We start from the raw sequence: 25,271 nt of genomic DNA, 5'->3' as shown, positions 1-25,271 counted from the left end.
GTTAAGAGCACTGACTGCTCTTCCAGAGGACCCAGGTTCAATTCCCACGTGGCTGTTCATACTGTCTGTAACTCCAGTTCAAGGGTACCCCCATACAAACAAAAATTCAGGGAAAACACCAACACACATAAGATAAAAATAAATTATTAAAAGAAAGTTTAAAAACTGCTGCTTATATATTTGGTTCATTTGATGTTTAATTTTGTATTTTACTTGTTGTTAAAATCCAATTAAAGTTTTAAAAGAGGGGGCAGATGCATTAGTGCATATCTTTAATCCCAGCATTGGGGAGACAGGGGCAGATGGAGCTCTGTAAATTCCAGGCCATCCTGGTCTACACTGCGAGTTCCAGGACAGCCAGGGATCCATAATAGACACCCTGTCTCAACAAACAAAACAATGTTTTTTTAAGAAGAAGACTGTAGGAGTGACTCAGCTGGTAAAGTGCTTGCTTGCAGGCATGAGGACCTGGGTTCTGTTCTCTTTCTGCTTCCTTTGTTGGGATACAAAGGTATGTAGTTGCAACGGAAAATCACCAACAACAGCTAGAATCTATAACATATATGAGACTTACTGATAGACACAAGTAAGAAAAAAGAGGAAGGGAAGAAAGAAAGGAAAGATCCTAAGTGGTCTGTCTTTCTCACTAATTATCCATGATCACACAGTTCCTCTGAGACCTCATACACAATGGGAATACCAGAGGTGAGTATTCAGATAGTGAAACCTGGGGAGGAAGTTCAGGTCATATAAGTGTGCCAAAAACAAACACTATGCAGGCAACCTTTGCTTGCTGTGGAAAAGAGTTCTATTTTCTAGACACATAATTAACTCCTGTGTCAGAAGACATGTATACAAATTTTAAATCTGAGCATTATCTAAAGGTTTCAGGGCCTTTACCTTTTAGGCTGTGACTAACTGGTTGTAGCTGTCTAGGTAGTGGGAAAGAGTTAGCCATGCCAGCATGTTACGGCAGAGATGACTCAGTTGTTGGCGTTGCAAGGGCCAAGCATGTGGGTTCCTGCTGAGAGTAGCTCACACACAGTCTCTGCTCTATGGTTCAGCCAAAGGTCTGTCTGCATTGCTCAGTGCTAGACTTTGAGGAGATTTCTGAATTAACAGATGCTTCCACTTTATATTTGTTGACAGAAATAACATTATTTTAGCTGAAAAAATCTATTTGCCGGGTGGTGGTGGCATATGCCTTTAATCCCAGCATTTGGGAGGCTGAGGCAGGCAGATCTCTAAGTTTAAGGCCAGCCCGATCTACAAAGCAAGTTCTAGGACAGTCAGGGCTGCTACACAGAGAAACCCTGTCTTGGAAAACCAAACCAAACCAAACCAAAAAAAATCCCACAAATGTTTATTCATTATTTATTTACTTTTTGTGTGTGGAGGTGGGCACATGCCACAGCATCTCTGGAGGTTAGGATTGTTAGCACACCCTGTTCTGCAGGCTCTGAGGATTGAATTTAAGTCATCAGACTTTGTGATAAGAAGTATCTTGCTGGGCGGTGGTGGCGCACGCCTTTAATCCCAGCACTCGGGTTTTTTTTTTTTTTTTCCCGAGACAGGGTTTCTCTGTGGTTTTGGAGCCTGTCCTGGAACTAGCTCTTGTAGACCAGGCTGGTCTCGAACTCACAGAGATCCGCCTGCCTCTGCCTCCCGAGTGCTGGGATTAGGCCGGGTGGTGGCGCACGCCTTTAATCCCAGCACTCGGGAGGCAGAGGCAGGCGGATCTCTGTGAGTTCGAGACCAGCCTGGTCTACAAGAGCTAGTTCCAGGACAGGCTCCAAAACCACAGAGAAACCCTGTGTTGAAAAACCAAAAAAAAAAAAAAAAAAAAAAAAGAAGTATCTTTACCCACTGGGATGGCTGACTCAACATTTATTTTTTTTAATGCACAACTTGGAAAACATTGAACTTAAAAACTTACTGTTGATTCTGGAAGCAGATACTATTTTTACAATTTATAAAATCTTACATAGTAAAGCCCTTCAGCACAGTAACAGGCTAAAACAGCTGATATTTTGAATTATCTGACCTTAGAACCCATATCTCTATGTATACAGGTCTGAAAAGTTTGAAAACTGTTACATAATAAACAAGGCCTTATCTTCCCCTGTCTTCAAATGCAGTGCAGCATTCTGTATCAAGAGTTCACAGAATAAAGGCTGTTTGTTTATAGAGCACAGATGCCTATGAGAACTGAATGAAGACAGTGGAAATACAGTCTAAATAAGCCTTACTTCTCTTTTGTATTTATACTTCCTGATATCTTTTGTTTTAAAAAAGATTATGAATATTCATCCTCATGGCTAATAAAATGCACTTCACAGAACCATCCATACATAAATATACATATATAAATACACACACTTATAAATAGCTAACTAAAAAAATTAAACATTCTTTTGGCCCACATGTTCTTGTGTTTGGCTATACATGTAAATGCATGGTGAACAACATGCACATGCAGGTTTGTGTGGAGGTCAGAGGTCAAGCTTGTTTGTAGTTCTTCAGAAGCTGTCTATTTTTTTTCCCTTTCTCTTTTTCCATTTTTCATGTGTGTGTATGGAGCATGTGTGTATGAACACAACTACGCACAAAAAGGTTCAGAGTGATGTCAGGATTCATGCTCAGCTGCTCTTCTACCTTATTCATCGAGGCAGAGTCTCTCAGTCAAACCAGACTTCCTAATATGGTTAGTCTTGCTAGCCAGTTTGCTCAGGGGATCCTGCTTCTTCCTTGACAGGCTAGAATTACAGGCAGGCTGGCATGTCCACCCAGCATTTCTAGTGGGTTTCTGGGGTCTTGCTCTGCATGTCAAGCATTTTAACTGCTGAACTATCTTTCCACCCCATCAATCATCTACCTTGTTTTTTATTTTTATTTATTTATTTATTTATTTTTAATTTTAATTTTTTGAAACAGAGTCTTTCAATGGGACCTGAGCTTTGCTGGCCAACTAGTGAGCTCCAGAGATCTTCCTGTTTTACCCAGTGCTAACACCACTGGAATGCACAATCATCCCAGTTTTTAATGTGGGTACTAGAAATGGAACTCAAGTCCTTATGCTGTGCAGTAAGAGAGTTTTACTGGCTGAGCTATCTCTCTAACCTTTTCTATGTTTTCTTGAGACAAGGTTCTCATACAGTGGAGGCTGGCCTTCAAATCCTGGTCCTCTTCTGTCCACACCATGCCTGGTTCAGAACTAAGCTTTATTTCCCCCTTATGGTAAAGTTAGTTTGTGATAGGGTTTATAAGCTTCCTTTATGGTGCCAAGTTTTCTAAGTGAGAGAAAAAAAAAAGCTTACCCTTAGCTGTGACTTTTCACCAAATATATAAAGGGCGGCTTGTCGTTTTAAGAGCTGGTTTTGTAGGTAGGTGCTGTTACTGAAGGAGGCTGAGTGATCCTTGCCTGCCAGCCTGGCACCAACATCGATGAAGGATGTTGGAGAGCTGATCAAACGCGTGCTGGAACGAAGACTTGCCCATACGCCTTCACAAAAGTGAGAAAATGGAATGAGAAAATGTGGGGATGACAGTAAGACGCATGCTCTGGGCAGTTTAGGTGGGGATGTCAGGTAATCAGTCTAAGCCATGGATCATAATCATTTGCCACTTATTTTTTGCAATATAAACATTATTTGATATAGCAGTTTAAAATCACTTTGTCTTAGATTTAGAAGAATTTAGTAAATCATATCTCATTTCATGCTGACAAAAACTTGGTATTTAAAGTAAATATGAGAGCATAAGCAGAGTGTGTGATGCAGGGAGCAGTGGGAGCAGGAGACAAGGAGGGGCCTGAGCACGGGTTTCTGCAGCTCTCAGGCTTCACGGGAGGACTGCTCTTCTGCTTATTTACTCAGTGGAATAAACTACATCATGAGATAAACCAGAAACTTACTAATGCTGGGTATAGAATGCATATGTGGGTAAGCAAAAAAAAAAAAATGACCTACTTTTAAACCACTAAACATTCTTTCATATTCATAAAAGAAAGAATTTATAAATTTAGTAATGTGTACTTCATTTAATTTAGGTGTATTTAAAATATACAGTCAGAAGCAGGCATCTTTCAGGAAAACGTCCATACACACTAAACAGACAGAAGAGCCTTACTGTATAAGTAATATAAACCAAGTTTATATTAATTAGAAATATCAAGGACTTCCTATGTGAGATGATTAAAATGTTGAACATTCAGAGGCATATACTAACTCTCAAACTTAACCCTACAGTACCTTCAAGGCTGCAGAGCCTCTCACACACACCTGCAGAGGGTGAGGGCAGAAAGACCTCCCCAAAGTTGGGTTTTCTTGTGTAAACCTGAAAAGGCTATTTCAGAATCTTTCCCCAATGATAAATCAAACCCTGTTTCTAAATCACTAGAAGTTGCCTCAATAATGCTGTTACCTTCTCTCTCTATCAGCATTTCTGGAGCTTAATAGACCAGTTAAAAAGAAAAGGGAAGGTGATTACTGCTTAAAAGGAAGGTATTTTTCTATGTGATCTGCAAGTTTTCCTTAGGCATCATGGCAAATGGTTTTTAAGTGGAATCACAGGAATTTCATAATACAAATGAAACTAAAGAATATAATTTGACAAACATAAAAAGTTATTTGTAGTATTAACTATCATATGAAAGTGATGGTAAAATATGACACACTGGGACACATAATACAATACCTTGATTATGAACTGTTTCCTTAGCTGAAGATTTGGGATTTGACTGAGTGAAACATTTGTCTCTGTACCCATGCACTGGTAGGTAAGGTTAAAGACAGAAGAAATGAAATGTATACAGCAGCAAATATCAGAGCAATCGAGTAAGAGAAGAATGTTTAGTTTTTAAGGTTAAGTTAACACTGGAGGAAAATACAAATGCAAGTATTAATTAACAAACAGAAAGCTTCCCAACAACAAAAAAAGATGAATTGAGTGTCTACTGGATGAATTCTCAGCACCTGTTTATAAACACTATAAGCGCAATGCAATGGACAGCACAGCAGAGGGTGCCACTAAAAAATTATACCAAATGGAACAAGCTTTTGAAGACTGTCAGACAGAAATAAGTCTATATAATAAAAGTAGGGAATTTGGGCATATGTGTTAGTGTTAGAAGTACACTGGCCCTCACACTGAAGGAGAGTGGTCCCACAGATCTGTTCTCTGAGCAAGGTCACCACACCAGGGAACAGTGAAGCTCTAGCAACCATTTGGAATAACTGAGGGCTGTTCTGCAGTGAGCATTAAGATTGCCACAGCATCTTCCTTTCTCCTGTGCACTCAGAAATTATATTTATATTTCATAAATAAGTAAAGTTGCAATCAGCAAAAATTCATGATCCTGTGACAATACCTAATACCCCCAATACAAGTTGTGATGGCTGAAGTAAATGGCTTCTCTTAAAATTCTTATTAGCACCAAAATGATAGGCAACATTTGAGAAAATACTTTTGTAATTTGAGTAATATTTTTACCTGTTAGACAGAAAGAGTTTTGTGACTATGGAAAACTTTACCTGGTAATAACAAAAATGGTGAGTAGCTACATTATTTCCAGAGAAAAAGAACTATTCAAATCAATCAAGGGAAATAACTGTTTTCAGAATTACTAATAACATTATTATCTCTACAGAGCAAAAACTGCATAAAACATGATCTCAAATCTAATAATAGGAAAAAAATCATTGGAAGTGATGTTCATTCCTATCTCACTCCCTTGGAAGCAAGAAATAATAGGTACTCATGGCCTTAGTAGCCAAATGACACCCGAGTAAGGGCTGCTTGCTTACGCTGTGCCCAAGCTGACTTGAAACTTACATTAATCTTGCCTTAATTTCTCAAAGAGGATAAACCTTCAGTAGTGGCCTGTGTAACCATGCGACTTGGACCTGTCCAGAAGTGGCTATGAGGGGAATGATGTGGCTCATTCGTCTCATGGGACACATTGTTACTTTGTTCAGACCAACTTCAGAGAGAAGGGAAAGTGATGCTTAAGTTGGATCTGTTGGTAACATAGTTTACTTTCAATGTGACCTTACACCTAGCTCAGTACACAAGATACAGATACAGTCAGTCAATGCTGCACTGAAACGGTTCAACACTAAATAGATTGCTGCTTGCTATGGAAACTTGGCAAAGTTAATTTAATTTAATTTTATTTTTTGGATTTTCGAGACAGGGTTTCTCCGTAGCTTTTGGTTCCTGTCCTGGAACTAGCTCTTGTAGACCAGGCTGGCCTCGAACTCACAGAGATCCGCCTGCCTCTGCCTCCCGAGCGCTGGGATTAAAGGCGTGTGCCACCACCGCCCAGCCAAAGTTAATTTTAAATAGCTGAAATATCTATTCAGTAGTCACTTCAAGGATAACTTTGAAATAAAAAAAAAGATAATGCTATTCACATCTTCTTAAGTTGCTTTTTCCATTTTTTTTTTTTGGTTTTTTGAGACAGGGTTTCTCTGTGGTTTTGGAGCCTGTCCTGGAACTAGCTCTTGTAGACCAGGCTGGTCTCGAACTCACAGAGATCCGCCTGCCTCTGCCTCCCAAGTGCTGGGATTAAAGGCATGCGCCACTACCACCCGGCTCTTTCTTTGGGTTTTGTGAGACAGAGTTTCTCTGTAGCTTTAGAGCCTGTCCTGGAACTAGCTCTTGTAGACCAGGCTGTCCTAGAACTCATAGAGACCCACATGCCTCTGCCTCCTGAGTGCTGGGATTAAAGGCATGTACCACCATTGTCCGGCTCTTAAGCAATTTTTGTGAAAAACAAAAGATATACCCTCTTTCTTATAATTCATCAACTTATAGACTAACTGCAAAGTGATCTGAAAACCAATGATGGCCAATCTCAAGTCCTTCTCACCCTGCTCCTTAGAACAAGAAAAGTATACAATGGACATAAGAAATAAACCCCAAATTAAGACTGTGTCAAAGACAGGAATATGAAAACAGAAGAGCAAAAAGGAGGCTCTTCTGACACAGGGTGACGAAGGGACTGATAAAGAAGCAATGCCCAGCCCTCAGGAAGAAATGAGACCTGGACTTCCAGGAGGCCTAAGGAAGCACCTGCAGACTGTCGGTGTCAGGTCTTGCCCAGTCTGATCCAACTGCGCATCTGCCTGTCAAGGTCATGTAAACTTAAAAACTTGACGTCCTATCATCCATCAATTGTAACTTTACATGGAAGAAATGCACATAGGAGATATATCAGGGTCACACAGAGAAACCCTGTCTCAAAAAAATAGCCTGAGAGAGAGAGAGAGAGAGAGAGAGAGAGAGAGAGAGAGAGAGAGAGAGAGAGAGAGAGAGAGAGAGAGATTACAGCAGCTCTAGGACCATAGAGGAGTAAGTGAATCTCAGTATATAATGGTTAATCACTGGGCCTTTGAAAACTATGGGAGGCTTTGGCAGTAAAGAGATAGAGTGAAATAATGAGACCTGTTTAAGGGTCAGAAGACAGGCAACTGGTTGAGAGCAAAAAGTGGTAATAAGTATACAAACCAAGTTCACAAAAAAATATAGCAAGAAATATTTGGTTAAGGGATCAGAAATAATAACTATAACTTCATATATGAAAAAATGGGTCCTAAACTAGAAAGACAATTTTTAAACCTAAATTTATCTTAGAGGCCACCAGCCAAATACGGGAATAGATAAATGTTCTTGAAGTTTATAAAAATAAAATACAAGAGTAGGGTATTGGGGGACAAATGAAAATATCTAGGTGTCTTCTGGAAGTTGCATTCTACTAAAAATTAAATGAAAAAAAATTACTGACAATCCCTGAAGGGCACTAAAATCTGAAACATCTGGATGACGACATGATGGATCAAAAACTTTCTGATTTTGGATTCTGTATTTTTGGGTGAAGGATGCTTAGCATGTTAATTAAAGGCTGTGTAAATATTCCACAATCTAAACAAACAAACAAACAAACAAACAAACCCACTCTAAGATGTCAAATACATCTGGTCCATGGCATCTGAGATAAAAGATATGCAACCTGTATAAACGTTCATCAGAAAGCTGGAGTTGGGCCAGGCAGTGGTGGTACACGCTTTTAATCTCAGCACTCAGGAGGCAGAGACAGGTGGATCTCTGCGAGTTCGAGGTCAGCCTGGTTTACAAAGTGAGATCCAAGACAGACTCCAAAGCTACAGAGAAACCCTGTCTCAAAATACAGGGGGAGGGGGAGGGAGAAAGCTGGGGTTGGGCTATGATTCATCTGTAAAGTTCTTGCTTAGCATATAGGAGGCCTAACTTCAACCCCACAGGTACTAGAAGCACACAGAAAGGGTAAGTTGTAACCATTTATAAAAATCTGGCAATACTTCATGACAGGAGAAATCCCAGGATTCTAAGGAAAAATATACTGTCTCTTGCTTCAAATTCATTGAAGAAAAAATGAAAAGAATGAAGTTTGTATCTTAAACTTAAAAAAATCCAGAAAAAAGAAAACTACATGTGACTTGTTATGGGTGTTATGTGTCTGCTCAAAATCAAATATTGAAATCCTGAGCCTGGAACCTCAGAAGTAACTGTATTTGGAAACAATGTGGTACAGACATTATTAGTTAATATAAGGCCATACTGGAACAGACTAGACCCTACTACAATATGACTGGATCCTTATAAAAAAAAACTTGGGGAAAGATATTGTAGTGGTTTGAAAGAAAATGGCCCCTGTAGGGAGCAGAACTATTGGGCAGGTTGGAGAAGTGTGACACTGGGGGTGGGCTTTGAGCTCTCATATGCTCAAGGTGCTCTCAGTGTGGCACACAGTTGCTTCCTGTTGATTGTGGATCAAGATGTAGAACTTTCAGCTCCTTCTCCAGCACCATGTTGGCCTGTACACGGCCATGTCCTGCCATGAAGATAATGGACTGAACTTCTCAAATTGTAAGTCCCCCAAATTAAACGTTTCCTTTACAAGAGTTGTCAGGGTCATGGTGCCTCTTCACAGCAACAGGACAGTGACCATCACAGACACAGAGAATGCCACATAAAGATGAAAACAGAGATCTGAGTGATGCCTCCACAAGGAAACAAATGCCATGGATTTCTAGACAACCTCCAGTCTCTAGAAGGCAGTCATCCAACAAGCTTCCTTAAAGCCCTCAGGATGCTGACCTTGATTCTGGACTTCTGGCTGTACCAAAACTGTGGGACTAAAGTTGTTTAAGCCACCACTTATGATATTTGCTCTAGTAGCCCCGGGAAATGAAACACCACAGTCTCAAGGCCTAACAAATTCGCTGGAAACACGACTCAGAAAGATGGAAGCTCTTGGGAAGAACTGTAATTTCAGAAGGCTTTGATGAGGCATTCAGTGACTACCTGGGCATGTTTATGGTTTTCAAAGGAAAAAAAAAATCTGAATTTTGTAAAACATAGCTTTTAAGTTGTCTCTGAACCAAATTCTGCAGTGTATTATTTACAGAGTATTTATAGTTCTTAGGAGAAAGCATTGAGTCTATTAAGTCATGCCCAAATAACGATAACATACCTGGTGATGCAGATAAATAGTTCTAGATGAAAAAGAATGCCATAGATTTAGAAATAAGGACCAAGTGGGTTTCAGGAAGAACAGAGCCTGTAAGGACCTCTCTCCTTCATGACTCACATTACTCTGCCTTCGCCTTACTAATGATTTGTTCTTTTTTGTCTTTCTGAGAACAGTAATTGACTCTATAGATGAAAAGGGTCTGTAAAAGCAGTTAATATACCAGTGAACAGAATTAATATCCAAATCCTAACACAATGAATAGTCCATATTAGAAAACACCGAGAAGGGTGAAATTTTATAGGTACAACTGATAGCATAGTTATGACCAAAAGCAATTCTCTAGGCCAGTATGTTAAGAAAACAGCACGTGGCAAACAGGTGGAAAGACTTCACGTGGCATTACTCTAGCAGGGACCTGTGTCAGGATGGGGCTTTCCTGGGAGTCTTTCCCAGCCTGCTGCCTGTGACTCTGCAGAGTCCACACAGTGAAGAGGATTAGTAAGTGGACGACAGCCAGAGAACCTGAGGAAACCAGAGACAATTACAACAGAGAAAGCAGAACAGCTTTTAAAGCCAAAGATCTGAAGTGCGAGAAATTGGATTTAGGATTTAGTTTCTCACTCCTGATACTTAGTTTGGTCTCAAACTTATTATCCTTCTGTCCCAGCTTTCTGAGTGCTAGGATTATAGGTGTACACCACTTGAACAAGAGCCGACTGATGGAGGAAGGTCATTGGTTAAATAACAAAGAAACTGTTTGACCCTCATAGGTTAGAACATAGGTGGGTGGAGTAAACAGAACAGAATGCGGGGAGGAAGAGGAAGTGAGCTCAGATGCCATTTCCTCTCCTCTCTGGGGCAGACGCGATGCCGCTCCTCTCCAGAGAGGCCGCAATGAAGCAAGCCGCCAGGTCGGACATGCTGAATCTTTCCCGGTAAGACTGATGCTACACAGATGTTTAGAGATGGGTTGATTGGGATATGAGAATTAGCCAGTAAGGGCTAGAGCTAATGGGCCAAGCAGTGTTTAAAAGAATACAGTTTGTGTGTTGTTATTTTGGGGCATAAGCTAGCTAGGCGACCAGGAGCTGGGGCGGCAGGAACACAGCCCGCAGTTCCCCCCAACAGCCGACATGTAAACATTATCTGCTGATAGAATTTTAGAAACATGAGAAAGATGTTCCTAACAGAGAGTTGCTTGTATATGCAAAGTACTATTTTTGGGAAGAAAGAAATTGCCCATAGCTGATAATGTTCATGCAGAACCAGGTCATGTGGGTGGCTTGTTTTCAAGGAAAGTCATCCTTGTATAGGAGCAAGAGGAAAAACCTATGATGGTGACTCCACTAAGGAGTAGTAGAGCTTTGCTGTCAAGACCCCCAGTTTAGAATTTTCTTTGCAGAGTAAAAGAATCTTGCAGCGACTTGTAGAGACTAGAGTGCAGTGACTACGTCTCTCTCTTCTATATCTTCATGTCCAGAGAGAGTAAGGAAGAGAAATTTAGATATCCTTTTAGCTTACTCTCCAAGACTAGTAAAATGAAAGGTACTGGAGACACAGCTCAGACTGATATCTCTTCTAATTTTGTAAGTAGTCTTTTTACCCAGTGAACTTGGTGAGTTGTTACCATTTAAACATAATTATTTCACCCCCTAATTATCGCTAATCCATCAATATGTATGATACCATTAATAATTATATTCATTGTTCCATAAGGCATAACACCTTTGTCATCAAACTAGAAGTAAATTTGGTCATTCATTGGAGAAGGGTAATTAAGAACAACTCAGAAACATGATTAGTTGATTTTTAAAACATCTACTATCTAGAAGAATGCTCTCTTCTGTTATGCTTGTATCAGGCTCAGTTATAAAATTGGTCTTACTAACCTCCTCGAGCAAAGCTATTGGATGGGTTTACATCCAAATGTCCTGGCACTACCTGCTTAAGCACAGTGGACATTCTTGAAGTCCTCCTTTCAGTCCCTAAAGTCAGCCAAAACAAAAAAAGAACAAAACCATGGTGTTCAGGTTAACATTACTCAAATGACAAAAAGTTATCTTCATGTGTAGCAAGTCTAATTGCTGCCAAACATTGTATTTTTTAAATCCCCAAAAGCTTTATTAGAGATAACACAGCAATGTTATTATTTCATCAGAGATAACACATATTTGAAAGATGATAGAGTTAGGTTTGGCAAGTGCAATCAGAGAATCCAATGATAAATGAAGCAAGACATGCATGGTGTTACTTTGCAAGAAAAGCCACTTTCTGCTTATGTTGAGGTAATTCAGATAGCTGATAAAGCCAAAGAGACCAGCTTCTCCAGTCACATGCTCCTGTCTAACACATCAGGGTTACCTCTACATGAACCCTTTGGGGTTCCATCACATGATAACTGAAACAGAATATTAGTACAAGTCTTAATGGCTTCATCCACATTTACAGAAAACAAACTGCAAAATCATAAAAGGCTAAAGAAATTTTTAGAATTTCAAATTTATATGATAATTTTAATCACTATACACTTAATAATCAGTTTTAAATTTATACATTCAACTTCATAATAATATTTTAAGGTTTATGTAGACTCTGGGACTTAGGAATTACTTTATGCTTGATACTTCCTATTGTTTTATTACTACTTTTAAAAGAAAATAATTGAATACACATAGTTACTAAATACTAGACATTAACAGTGGTACTTTGACTTCTAAGTAAGAGAAGCTAAAGTTATGGCCTTGCAGGGTAAAAATTTTGAGGAGTCATATTGAAGTAACTAAAAGCATTTATCTAAAGAGATTAACCTCAGAAACAGACACTGTCTTTTTCGAGTAGTTGTCAAGAAAATACTGTCAGATCTTACCTGGGGACAGAGCAAGTGCTGGCCTGACAGTAAGGGTATTGTTGCCTCTGAGTTTCTGATGGACGGTAACTGCAGTCAGTAAGGCTTGCAAGTACTTTTCTTGCTCTATGCTACTGGAAGATTCTAAAGAGGAGGTAGAAACTATGATACAAAAGAAAAACATATAAAATAAAAGTCTGCTAATAAATTAATCTTAAATATATTTGCTTAAACTTTCTTTATATAACTTCATGCTACCACACCGAAATACAGAAACCAGTTAGATTTAAAGCCTGATCAATTATGTGGCTTGTCTTTTGATGTTGGTTTCACATCTATTTCTCAACTGCTCATCATTCTCCCATAAAGGGCCCAAGACTGGAAAGCCAGCACAGGACTCAGATTCTAAATACAGATGTATTGATAAAATCAAAATGAAGATTCACAAACAACATCTCCCTGATGATCTCTTCACATCCTGCCCACACTACTGTGTGGAAGCAGTGAGGATAGAGTAAGTTTCTTTGGCATTCCAGAACAGGCAGAGCTGAGAATGTCCTAACAGGCGTAACAGGTGACATGGGCCTGTGGGGGCTCTGTTGCTGGAAGAGCAGAGGAAGACAGGAGGAATATGGGAGTCACTTCTGCTACATGCCCTGGTCCTTCTAAAAGAAGGGCAGAAAGTAGTCACAAATACAAACAACTGTAAAGCAAATAGTTGGCAGGAATATCAGCCTAGTTTATGTGAAGCAAAACTGAATCACTGAAATGGGTTCAAGTCCTTTATTTATGTATTTTAATTTCTGATAAAGGCCTCATGTTACAGACTAGCCTTAAAGTCATTATGTTGCCGAGGCTGACCTTGACATATTGATCCTCCTGCCTCCACCTCTCCCAAATGCTGGGATCACAGGTGGGTACCACATAGTTGGCAGGCACAGGCATCTGAAGAGGTATACTAAAAGGACAGAAAAATCATACATTTTCTTGTACCTTGAACACACACAAAAAAAACATTATTTTTATTTGCTCTAAGACATCATCAAATATAAGGTTCACGTGCCATTTTCAAGTATGACACTATTCTTTCTGATCATATCAATTAGGAGGTACATCCCAATTTGAAAAACACCAAAGCATAAAATAAACAAATGCACTTATTCAGAAATATAAAATACATACTATAACAACAAAATTCCTATTAGATAAATCATAACATAACTTTCCTATTGAATATTCAGTAATATGCTTGCCAGTGCTCCCGAGCTCACAGCTTTTCTGCAGTTCTATCTGCTTCTGATCTAATATACATACTTTGGCTTGGGAGAGCTCCCCAAAACAGAGAATGGTAAAATCAAACTTCCTTTTATTACAACCCTGATGAAAATCCAACCCAGGCACAATACAGTACCGCGCAAGATGCCCTTAATCAAGCAAATTATGAGGGGTGTACTGGTCAATTTTCAGGAGGGAAGTAGATGAAAATGGAGATCTCAAAAACCACATGGGTCTTCTACCTTTTTGACCCAAAATTTTGGGTTCTAAAGAAGAAAGAATGCTATTCCCCAAATCATACCTAATACTTTAGTGGGTCAAAGTTTAATTGGAAACTATGAAAAAAGTCAGCTCAAGACTTGACTACCTTGGTTATGGTACTTACAAATTTTCCCAGGACAAGGAACTATATCACTATTTCCCTAGTTTCCTAAAATATTCTTTGTCCGAGACCACCAAAAGCTTCATTCTGGTTGGGTATACTGCTACCATTTATATATATTCACATGGCATACAAGACAAAATTCATATTTATCTCTGTAGCTGTTAAATGTACCTGGATACTTTTCAGAAAAAAAGAGTACAAAGACTGGTACAGTCTAGTTTCCAAGAATAGATATTCTGGCTTGCCAGAAGGAAAACAGCCTAGAACCAAAGACTACTATTTGTCAAAAACCAAGAAAAGAAAAGATCAGATATGGTAAGAAAGATGTTAAAATCAGCGTGGAGTCCCACATGCCTGCACCCGTCTTCACTTAAGTGCAGTGTTGCAAATTCTGCATGAGACACAGTGAAAAGGTTGTGGTGATGTAGCTGGACCTAGGCTATACTCCCTGTACCTTGGGAAGACTCCTTCTCTCTGGTCCTATTCAGGATGCCCTGCCACAGTTTCCCAGGGAACTGAGTCCACAGGTCTAGATACTGTGCCTGGCGGAGGCTTAAGAATACTCTTCTGTGAGAGCTGTGCTGTACAGATATGCTTACCAGCTTGAGGGGAGTTCTGTGATTTGAAAAGACCAACAACTCCCTTGCCATGGAATCCCCCAGATCGGAGGAGCAGAGTACCACTTCTTGAGTTCTTCCAGCACACGACGGGGAGGCGGTTGTGTCGATAGCAGCGGGCTACTCTTGGTAAACTGCTGTCTTGTACAGCTTGAGGTATGACTAAAAGGCCAGGATAGCTTCAGGAATGCAGGAGAGAAAGAGTGATTGGGGAAGAGAAGGGTAAGAAATATGGGGAAGGAGATAATCAAAGTACAAACTGCAGTTATCATTGTGAATTTTGAACATGCAGAAACATGTTGGTGGAGATGTATCATAAAATATGTAAGTTCATTTAAACTCAATTTTTTTGAAACAGGGTCTTATCATGTAGCCCTTTTCGGCCTAGAACTTGCTAAACTGACCAAGATGGCCTTAATCTCACAGAGATCCATCTGCCCCTGCTTTCCTGAGTACTAGGATTAAAAGTCTGTGTTATGAGAAAAAGCCAAACCTGTCTACAATTTACAATAATGACAACAGAGAACAAAGCCGCCTGTAGAACGCCTGAGAAGTGGAAGGGTCAAAACCAAATGATTTTTGGAGTGACAACAAAAAGTTCAAATGTAAAACAAGTTTAACTGCTTCATTAGCACTATACAGTGATGTTTATTTGTCTATTAATAGTCAACCCTGGCTGGCCTGGAATTTGATGGAGACTAAGCTGGATTTGAATTCACAGAGACCCATCTGCCTCTGCCTCCTAAGGGCTGGGGTTAAAAGCATATGCCACCAAGTCTGTGTTATGATATTTTTTTAATTAAAAACTTAAAATTAATTTTCAGAGAACTTCTTACAGCATATCTTAATTGTCATGTGTTTATTTTTAAAGACTGGCTCTCAAAGTTCAGGACAGGACTCTGGGGAAGTAAAGTGTATGAGTACCTAATCTGTAAGTAAAAAACGAGAGCAATTTGCTTTAAGAATCACATATATTTTATCTCTTTGACTACTAATCCAGCATCCTTTTGTTGATTTTTTTTTATTATGGGGCAAAATATGGTAAAACATGGCACAAAATTTACCATGTTATTCATTTTAAGCATATAGGTCTCTGGAGCTAAACACATTAATAAAGCTGTATTTATCACCCCACTCTTCTTCTACACTCCTCTCTCAATTCTTGGCCATTGCTTTCCCATCAAACAGGATTTCCTGCTTTCAGGTCACACACATACCTCCTAAGAGAAAATGTGGTACTCTGTCTTCCTCCATTACCTTCTCCTGTTCCCTGCTTACCTCCTTCTTCACAACTCCTCCCCTCACGAGTACTTTTACTTTCAAGTCATATATATTTAAATATAGATTCTGCATATTAAGAAAGATATGATATTTGTATTTACAAATCTAGTTCATTTTGCTTAACATGATGCTCACCAGTTCCATCCACTTTTCTAAAAAAGATATATTTCATTTTTTTATAGTTGAGTAAAATTCTGTTGTGTGTATTTCTCATTCTCTTTACTCATCTGTGATGGGCATCTAGGCTGCTTCCATATTGTGGCTACTGTGAACAGTGCTGCAATAAACATGGACAGGCAAACGCATCTGTAGTAGGCTGACTTAGATTCGAGTTACATCCATCAGTGGTATAGCTAGATGACATGGAAATTCTATTCTAGAGCTCTGATTTCTAGTGTCACGTCAGCTCATATTCTCATCAGCAGTATCAAAGGGTTCCCTCTCTAAAATCCTCACCATCATTGTCCTGTCAATATCCATTCTGACTGGGGATGGAAAGAGAATATTAATGCACTAATTTGCATTCTTCTGAGGATTAAGTATGGCTAACATTTTTCATATATTTATGGGACATTTATATTTCTTCTTTTGGGATAAGTCTGTTCAAACATTTGCTCATTTACTGAATGGATGGTTCTGTGTTTAATTTTTTTCCCATCCAAATAACCACTTTTTAATGAAATGTTTATTAAAATTTTCTGCTATCATTTTAACTTCTTTCCTTATCCCTTTTCTTTTGTTCTTCCTTCTTTTATCTTGAGACATGTTCTCACTGTAGCCCATGCTGTCCATTTCAGCCTTTAGAGTGCTGAGATTATAGGTGTGAACAGGCCTCTGGCTCTTCTTGGCTTTCTTAATGCTAGTCCTGACGTGGAGTGCTATAACTGATCAACATACATTGTGGGTAATGCTTTTCCTGTTCCAAGAAACCTATCTCTTCCTTCCTTCCTTCCTTCCTTCCTTCCTTCCTTCCTTCCTTCCTTCCTTCCTTCCTTCCTTCCTTTCTTTCTTTTTTTTTTTTTTTGAGATAGGGTTTCTCTGTGTAGCCCTGGCTGTCCTGGAACTTACTCTATAGACCAGGCTGGCCGCAAACTCGGAGATCTATCTGCTTCTGCTTCCTGAGTGCTGGGATTAAAGGTGTGGGCCACCCCTGCCTTGCTATTCTCCAATTTTACAGAAGCTTTATTTTAAAAACATCTTATATGTAAGTCTATAAATCAATGGGAATTGAGTTTTTATATATAAGCTGGAGTCAAGATTATTTTTTCTTATATATATGTATCTCCAGGACTGTTTATTAAAAAACCAAAAAGCTTCCATCCACAGCTCTTCTCTGAAACCACATGTCCATGTGTGAGGCTGCTCTTATATTCCTTCTTTGTTCCACCAGTCTGCTTATGCTACTCCAAGGCTATCTCAACTGCTGTAGGATTTTTTTTTTGACAGTACTTCTTTTATTTAAGATTTGTACCATTGGGCCTAGAGAGATGGTTTAGTGGTTAAGAACACTGGCTGCCCTTCCAGAGGACCTGGGTTCAATTCCAGCATCTACATGGCAGCTCACACCTGTCTGTAACTCAAGTTCCAGGGATCTGACACCCTCACACAGACAAACATGCAAGCAAAACACCAATGCATATAAAATAAAATATTTAAAAACTTCATATTATGTTTTAAATAACATGTTTGTGTCTGTGTAGGTATGTGTATATGAGTGTAGGTAACCATGGAAACCACAAGAGGCCATCAGAAACCCTGGTGCTGGAGCTGCAGGAGGTTGTGAACCCCTCTGTAACATGGGCTATGGGAACCAAACTTGGGTCCTCTGCAAGAGCAGTATATGCTCCTAACCGCAGAGTCATCTCTCCATCCCTGATTACTTTGGCTAAATAAAATCTTGATAGCCAGCAGTATTAATCTGTAAGTCTGAATAATATTGTTCTATAAGCCTACCTGAACTACTCTTGGTCTTCTGCGTTGCTATGTAAACCTTACAATCACCTTTTCAGCCTTTGTTATTGGGTTTTTCATTGAGGCTCAATGCAACTTCTGAAGAAAATGCATGTATTAAAATATGGACCATTCTAATTAAAAAACTTGAAATATCTATTTAAACTTTTAATGACCTTACTATTTCTGAATGTTTCATAGTATGGTACTGCACCTCTTCCATGGGATTTACTTCAAAGTAGTGAATATTCCTTAGTGTTTCTGTATATACAATTGGCAGCACCTAAATACTGTCATTTAAAAAATTCTCTTTGTAATGATTTGGTTCTGGTTTATATGTAACTAATTACTGTATTGCCAACTTGTACCAGTTACCTTACCAAATTTACTTACTAATTTTAAAAGTTTATGTGTAGATTCCTTCAGGTTTCCTACAATTTTTTCTAGTCTTTTGCACACCTTAGCATGCTAAGTACAACATCATACAGAAGTGATAGTGGAATTCTTGCTCTGATGCAGAGAAAAGCTTTCGACACCTTAGCATCAAGTGACTTCTGCTGTGAGAGTGAGACCAGAGTGAGCTATAAAGAATAGCTTCTATTTCCTATTTTTGAGAGTTTTTAATTAAAATAAAAACCATAAATGTATATTGTATCTAAAATGTTTTTCTGTCCATAAAAACTTATTATATACTCTTCTTTTTATCAATGGATTTTTTTCTGATGGAATTTCAAGCATCAATGCAGTTCTGCAGCTGTAAAAACTTGGTCTTTATTATTAGTGATGCTTTTTATTTTTAGTATTTTCCTTTTTGTTCCTTAATAAGTTTTACTTTAACGTCTACTTGGACATTTTTATGGCGACAACAGCTTTCGTTTTCAGTTTCACAAGATGTGTTTTCCTAACCTTTTAGTTTCCACCCTTTTGCATTTTTGTGCATTAACCATGTCCCTTAACAGCAGCAGAACACTTTTTAAAAGGTCTCCATAATCCCTTTCTATTAATTGGAGACTTAGTCAATTTATAATTTCTTATTGATATGTGTGAAAGTCTTTGATCTCATTCTTTTTTGTTTTTTTAAGATTTATTTATTTATCATATATGCTGTATTCTGCACCAGATCTCATTACAGAAGGTTGTGAGCCACCATGTGGTTGCTGGGAATTGAACTCAGGACCTTCGGAAGAACAGGCAGTGCTCCTAACCTCTGAGCCATCTCTCCAGCCCTGATCTCATTCTTGTATTCTTTGTATTTCTCTTTTCTTTCTTCCCCCTCTCTTTCCTCCTTGACAGGACTGTTTTTCTATTTCCTTCCAATAGTTTGCTTGATATATATTCTTTTACTTTACCATAGATCCTTCTAATAAGAAGTGTTCCAACAATGCTCTATTAAGGCAGCAACAGACATGAGAAAGTGGACAGGGAAAGACCATCAGGCTTCAATCTTACATAAAGAACTACTGGTAACTAAGAAATGCTGAGAGTGGAGAAATAGTCTTACCCAGGGAAGGGTCCCTAAAGTGGTTATCCAATACCAAGTGATTAGCCCTGAAATCATATGTACACACACACACACACACACACACACACACACACACACACACACACACCATGCACATATTGGCTAGTTTTATGTCAACTTGACACAAGCTAGAGTAATTAGAGGAGGGGGTCTCAATTGACAAAGTGTGTCCATAAGCTCAGGCATAGGCAAGCCTGTAGGGCATTTTCTTAATTAGTGATTGATGGGGGAGGGCCCAGGCCATGGTGGGTGGGGCCACTCCAGGGCAGATGGTCCTAGGTCTGTAAGAAAGCAGGTTGAGTAAGCCATGGGAAGCAAGCCATGAACAGCACCCCTCCACGGCTTTTGCATCAGTTCCTGTCTCGAGGTTCCTGGCCTGCTTGAGTTCCTGTCCTCACTGCCTTTAGTGATGAACTGTGATTGAATGAACCCTGTCCTCCCCAATTTGCTTTGGTCATGGTGTTTCACCACAGCAATCGTAATCCTAGGACAACTAGGTAACCAGGACAACAAGTAACATTTATATGGACCGAGACGGTGGTATTCATACACTTAGGAATATACACACGCATGCATGCACGTCATCACTTAGGAAGAGAGTAAAGGCGTAGTGATGGATGGGAGGGGTTAGGAGGAAAGGGAAGGGGGAAAATGATGCAATTATATTTTAATTACAAAAAATGCTAACCAGGACAATAGTCATAAGCTTACAATAAAAAAGAAAAGATTTTACTGTTTCTGACAGATTGGAGTGATAGATGATGAAGTCTGTTCTCTCACTAGCAGACATAACTCTGACAGCAAGCTTTTCCTAGCAGGATATCCCAATGACAATTCCACTTGTATTTATTTATGAGGAGGAGTTACTATGAAGGACAGAAGCCCAGAAAATGACTGTCTATTTAGAGTCCTAATTTTTTAAGTTTTTCATGCAAATATTTTTCTTGGCTATAGTCTCAAACTATATTCCCAACTTGTTTCCTAAGTTTTACAAAGTCATGCAAACTTGAATTACCATTTAAAACAACAAACCTATAGTTTTTCAACAAGTAGAGTTGAGACTAACAGCAACATTAAGGCAACTTTCTTTTATTTTTGTTTTGTTTTTTTTGTTTGTTTGTTTTACTGAGACAGGGTTTCTATGTGCAACAGCCCTAGCTGTTCTGGAACTAGCTCTTATAGACCAGGCTGGCCTCAGACTCACAGAGATCTGTCTGCCTCTGCCTTCCAAATGCTGGGATTAAAGGTTTGAGCCATCACTGCCCAGCTAAGGCAATTTGCTAAAATATAGACAAGGCTTACAATTTACAAAGTGCTTTGTAGAGCTACTTAATGAAATTTATAAATTCAAGTAAATCACCTACTGTGTAATCAAAGTATTAAATTTGTGTAAGGTGGAATATAGTTTTAAAGAATATATTTTCATAGATAGTAAAGCATAAAATAGAAAACATTTTTAGAAAACAGCAATAAGTGGCAAGAAACACAGAAAAGATGTGCTTATTTACATTCTTTTTAAAAAATTTATTTAACTTTATTTATGTGCATTGCATCAGATCTCCTGGAACTGGAGTTACAGACAGGTAAGAACTGCCATATGAATGCTGGGAGTTGAACTCGGGTCCCCTGGAAGAGCAGCCAATGCTCTCAACCACTGGGCCACCTCTCCAGCCCCCATTATTTACATTCTCTAAGTAGTATCTTAGGAAAACATAAGTAGGCAATATAGGAGCACCCCTATCTATATTTGGGTCAGCAAATCAAAGCTTGTGGCCAAAGTCCATCACATGTACTCACTCCTTAGTCTATGGCTGCTTTGGTGGCAGAGCTTAACCCCTGCAGTAAGAGGCCATATGGTCTGCAATCTGGCAGTCTTTACTCTCTGGCTCTGGAAAACGTCTGTGGACCTTAGGCCCACAGCAGGTGTTCTTCTCTTCCACCCACCTGGGAAAATGCTACTCTTACTTTAGGTCATCCTCACGCACATGCCTGAAACAGCAAATAAGGAAAACGCACACGGAACAAGCACTGCTACCTTCTGCTGTAGCAGAGGTAATTTTTAGTCACCTACTTGTTCTGAGGATACAAATGGGATGTCAACTAATATTGCATAAAACTTATCTCTCAAATCTGGGATCTTGTTTATGAAATACTTTCTTAAAAGTATTCGAATGGAAAATAAAGAAAGGTCTCTTTTTGGAGTTCTTTGATTTGACACTTACCTCCTGCATAGTGAATACAGTCGGTTAGAAGCAGTGATTCGGAAATACTCTGGTTTTGAACGGGAGGAGTTGCCACTTATGGTTCCCAAACCTAAGCGCTGATAATCTCTGAAACACGCTTTTTCCACCAACTGTTCCATTGTGGATTTCTCTGAGGCCTTCAGGGTTGTACTTGTGGGAAGTTCACTATCATCTGAAACTGACAGGCAGAAATGTCAACATGGTTTTGTCAAAGTAAAGGACTCAAAACAACAGCAATAGCAGCAACAACAACTACTTCTTTTTGGAGACAGGGTCTCACTATATAGCTTGGGTTTACCTGGAACTTGATACATATCTGGAATTCACAGAAATCTGCCTGCCTGTGCTTCCCTAATGCTGAGATTCAAGACATGCAACACCATATGCCTAGTTCAAAACTTCCTTTTGAAGAAGGTTTTTATGTTACGGTTACCAGGATTTTATATATCATAAATTAAATCCCATAATTTCTACAAGGGATTATATAGCTCAATATAGATGAAAACAGTAATGGAAGTCAGGAAATATTATCAAGGGTAACAACTAAAAAAAATCAGGGAAGTAATACCATTTAAATAACTTCTAAAAACTAAGTGAGGCATGGTAGTTGCATCTTTTAAAACCCCAGCATTTGAGAAGTAAAGGCAGATTACTAGATGTTCAAGGCCAGTCTGGGCTACATAGTGTATTCCAGGTCAGCCAGGAACACATCCTAAGACTCTGTCTTTAAAAGAAACAAAACAAAGTAAAAGCAAAACAACTAAAATTAACATGATTTTAAATTCATTAGCCACATTTTTTTGTTTTGGTCAGGCCTGACTGTTGATACTAAAGTTCAGTACTTTATATACTGGACTCTAAAACAGAAGATAATCTGTTAGTAAAATTTATTTTTAATCACTACACAAACTCATTATCCAACTTTTTGTATTATTTTCATAAGAATACATGCATATTGAAATTTTTAGGTTAACTAAAAGCATAGTAGAACTGATTTCTGGAAATCCTTTCATTTGAGGATATAATATATACAAAAAACTCTGACACTCTTTGTAATCACAGGTTCAGATTCCTCTATGACTTAAATTTGAAAGAATTTACTCAATAACCAAGTACTTTAGAGAGGATTTTTTTTTAAAGGACATTCCTAATTGGTACTGCATGTAGCTACAACAAAAAAAATCATATTAAAAAAAAATAAATAAAAACTGTCTTAATTTTTTATTTGTTTTTAATATGAAAAAAGTTAAAGTTTCAAAGGTCTCAGAAATGTACTCAAGAGTACTAACAGACAAGGACAAGGCACGGCGGCGCTGCACGGCTTTAAAGCACTCAATGCAGGCAGATCTCTGCGGGTTCAGGGCCGGCCTGGTCTATACAGTGAGTTCTGGGACAGCTGGAACCACATAGAGAATCTGTCTTAAAAAAACAGAAAATATGCCTTCTCCAAAATGAGACAAAAACCAAAACCCCAAACAAAGCAAAAGAGCTGGTTATGGTGGCACATGCCTGCAATCCTACCACTTAGGAAGTGGAGGCAGAAAAATGTGTGTGACGCTAACCTGGACACAGAGCATCTATATGTATTATCCACAACAATTATCCCTAAAAGTAAGACTTGGTGTTTCAGCTTGAGAATTTCACAATAACACACTTAGATGCCAGTTCCATGTTGTCTTTTTAGTTTTAGAGAGGAAAGAACACTATATAATTATCATGTGATGATTTTTATTGTTTGATTTTTGGAGGAAGGTCTCACTCTGGTTCCCAAGCTGGACTTGAATTTATGAGCTGAAGTGATCCCCCTTCTGTGGCTCCTTAGGAGCTGTGACTTCAGCCATGTACCATTATGTCTAGTCATAGACTGTTTTTTTATTTTTTTTCATGAAATAATTCAAAGTAGGAGATTCAATAGTTATAGGTAGCAACGTTTTGTATATGACTGTGAATAGGCCGGAGTTTTTCTACTAAGTGTTCATTTTAGCAATGTAATGACAGATCTTTTTATTGCCCCCAGGGATAAGTGTGTATGTATTCCTTCTTACAGCGGAGAAGGATACAGACATACAATCTTGTAGGTTCTTTGTTCTAGCAAGCCAGGTGAACATTTTTGGGGCAATGCTCTCACTAAAAATGAGGTTTCTTTTAGAAGGTTGTTTGGGTGCTGGTTGTATGATTGCCGCCGATGGACTCTAAGTTCTTGAGATAGAAAAAGGGACACTATCCTTCCATTACATCGTATTTTATGTATTATAGCCATAGCATACTCAATAAATGATCAAAAACTGGAAACAAAATCAATCAACAAGATATCTTGCTTTTTTTCAATTTTTCTCAGCTGAGAAGTATCTTGGTTAACTGTATGTATTTTTAAAATTATTTTTTTAGGTAATTTTTTAAATCACCTTAGAATTTCTTCATCTTAGGTTTCCCTAATTTTCAACTTGGAATTTTTTTTTGTTGTTGTTGTTTTGAGACAGGGTTTGTATAATCCTGACTGTCCTGGAACTAGCTCTATAGTCCAGACTGGCCTCAAACTCATAGAAATCTGCCTGCCTCTGCCTCTCAAGTGTGGGATTACAAGTGTGTGCCACCACCGCCCAGATCCTTATTCCCTTTTTCTTATTTTATAAGTAGGATTTCCTTCTTTCTCCCTTTAATAAGACCCAGATAAAGACGGATGGTATGTGACTTAGTAAAGGAGCAATATAAGTTAGCAATGATACATCAGGCTGGGGATGTAGCTCAGTTGCTAGAGTGTTTGCACCATATGCATGCAGCACTATAAAACAGGCATTATGGCACATACACCTGTAATCCCAGCACCCAAGAGGTGAAGGCAAGAGGATGAGAAATTCATCTTTGGTTACATGGTGAGTTTAAGGCTAGTTTGGAGTACATGAGACCTTGTCTTCATTAAGAAAAAAAAAGTCAACCAAAATCTTATCTAAACAATAGAATATTAGTAAAAATTTATCTTGCCAGTTCTGAGAAACTGTTAAGCACTCACAAAGTTTTCAGTTTTTGTACATTACAGTTTGCTACAACTAAGTCTCTTGTTATTCATATAAGAATAGCCAGGCATGGGAGCACACACCTAACCCCAGCACTCAGGAGGCAGAGGAAAGTGGATCTCTGTGAATTCAAGGCCAGCCTGGTATAGGCAGCAAGTTCCAAGCCAGTCATAACTACAGAGTGAGACCCTGTTTCAAGAAAAAAGAAAGAAAGAATGTGGAAAATGAGCTCTTACATACCAGAGACGTCATCTTCTTCGTTCCACCCAGGACGATTTACTCTTTCTTCCACGGTCGTTCCTGTCCTCTTTTTCAATAAGTACTGTCTTCCAATTGTCATTTTTCCTGCTTTTTTGGCACCTTTTACAATTGTTTTTGAGAAAGTTCTGGAAGTCATAAAAACAAAGAGAAAATCAATTTAATATAAAAGGCACCACTAATACTTTTGACACCTATATTACTCATTTCTTCTCCAGACATACTGTGATGCATACTTTTGTTAAGCTTCTTTCTATCACTTTCCATATTGTGGAGAACTACTTTCCTATAAACGTTACTACCATCAGGACACTGTTTCAGGCAAAAAGAACAAGAACTTAAAGTGTGGCACAAACTACTGATCACT

At 38.7% G+C, this 25,271-nt stretch overlaps 1 protein-coding gene across 1 annotated transcript in view; it reads right to left on the bottom strand.

Moving 5' to 3' along the window:
- Nucleotides 1-25,271, bottom strand: part of Sbf2 (SET binding factor 2) — a 403,356-nt gene that overhangs the window by 35,339 nt on the left and 342,746 nt on the right. Inside the window, 7 exon segments of the mRNA XM_057777079.1 lie at nucleotides 3,318-3,502; nucleotides 4,696-4,770; nucleotides 11,404-11,499; nucleotides 12,381-12,521; nucleotides 14,619-14,815; nucleotides 21,612-21,810; nucleotides 24,887-25,032. Of these exon segments, the coding sequence (XP_057633062.1) occupies nucleotides 3,318-3,502; nucleotides 4,696-4,770; nucleotides 11,404-11,499; nucleotides 12,381-12,521; nucleotides 14,619-14,815; nucleotides 21,612-21,810; nucleotides 24,887-25,032 (1,039 nt within the window).

The sequence above is a fragment of the Chionomys nivalis genome, chromosome 8 (assembly GCF_950005125.1).
Source record: "Chionomys nivalis chromosome 8, mChiNiv1.1, whole genome shotgun sequence".
Taxonomy (NCBI): domain Eukaryota; kingdom Metazoa; phylum Chordata; class Mammalia; order Rodentia; family Cricetidae; genus Chionomys; species Chionomys nivalis.
Note: the sequence above shows the minus strand (reverse complement) of the source record. Positions and strands in the feature narration are given on the sequence as shown.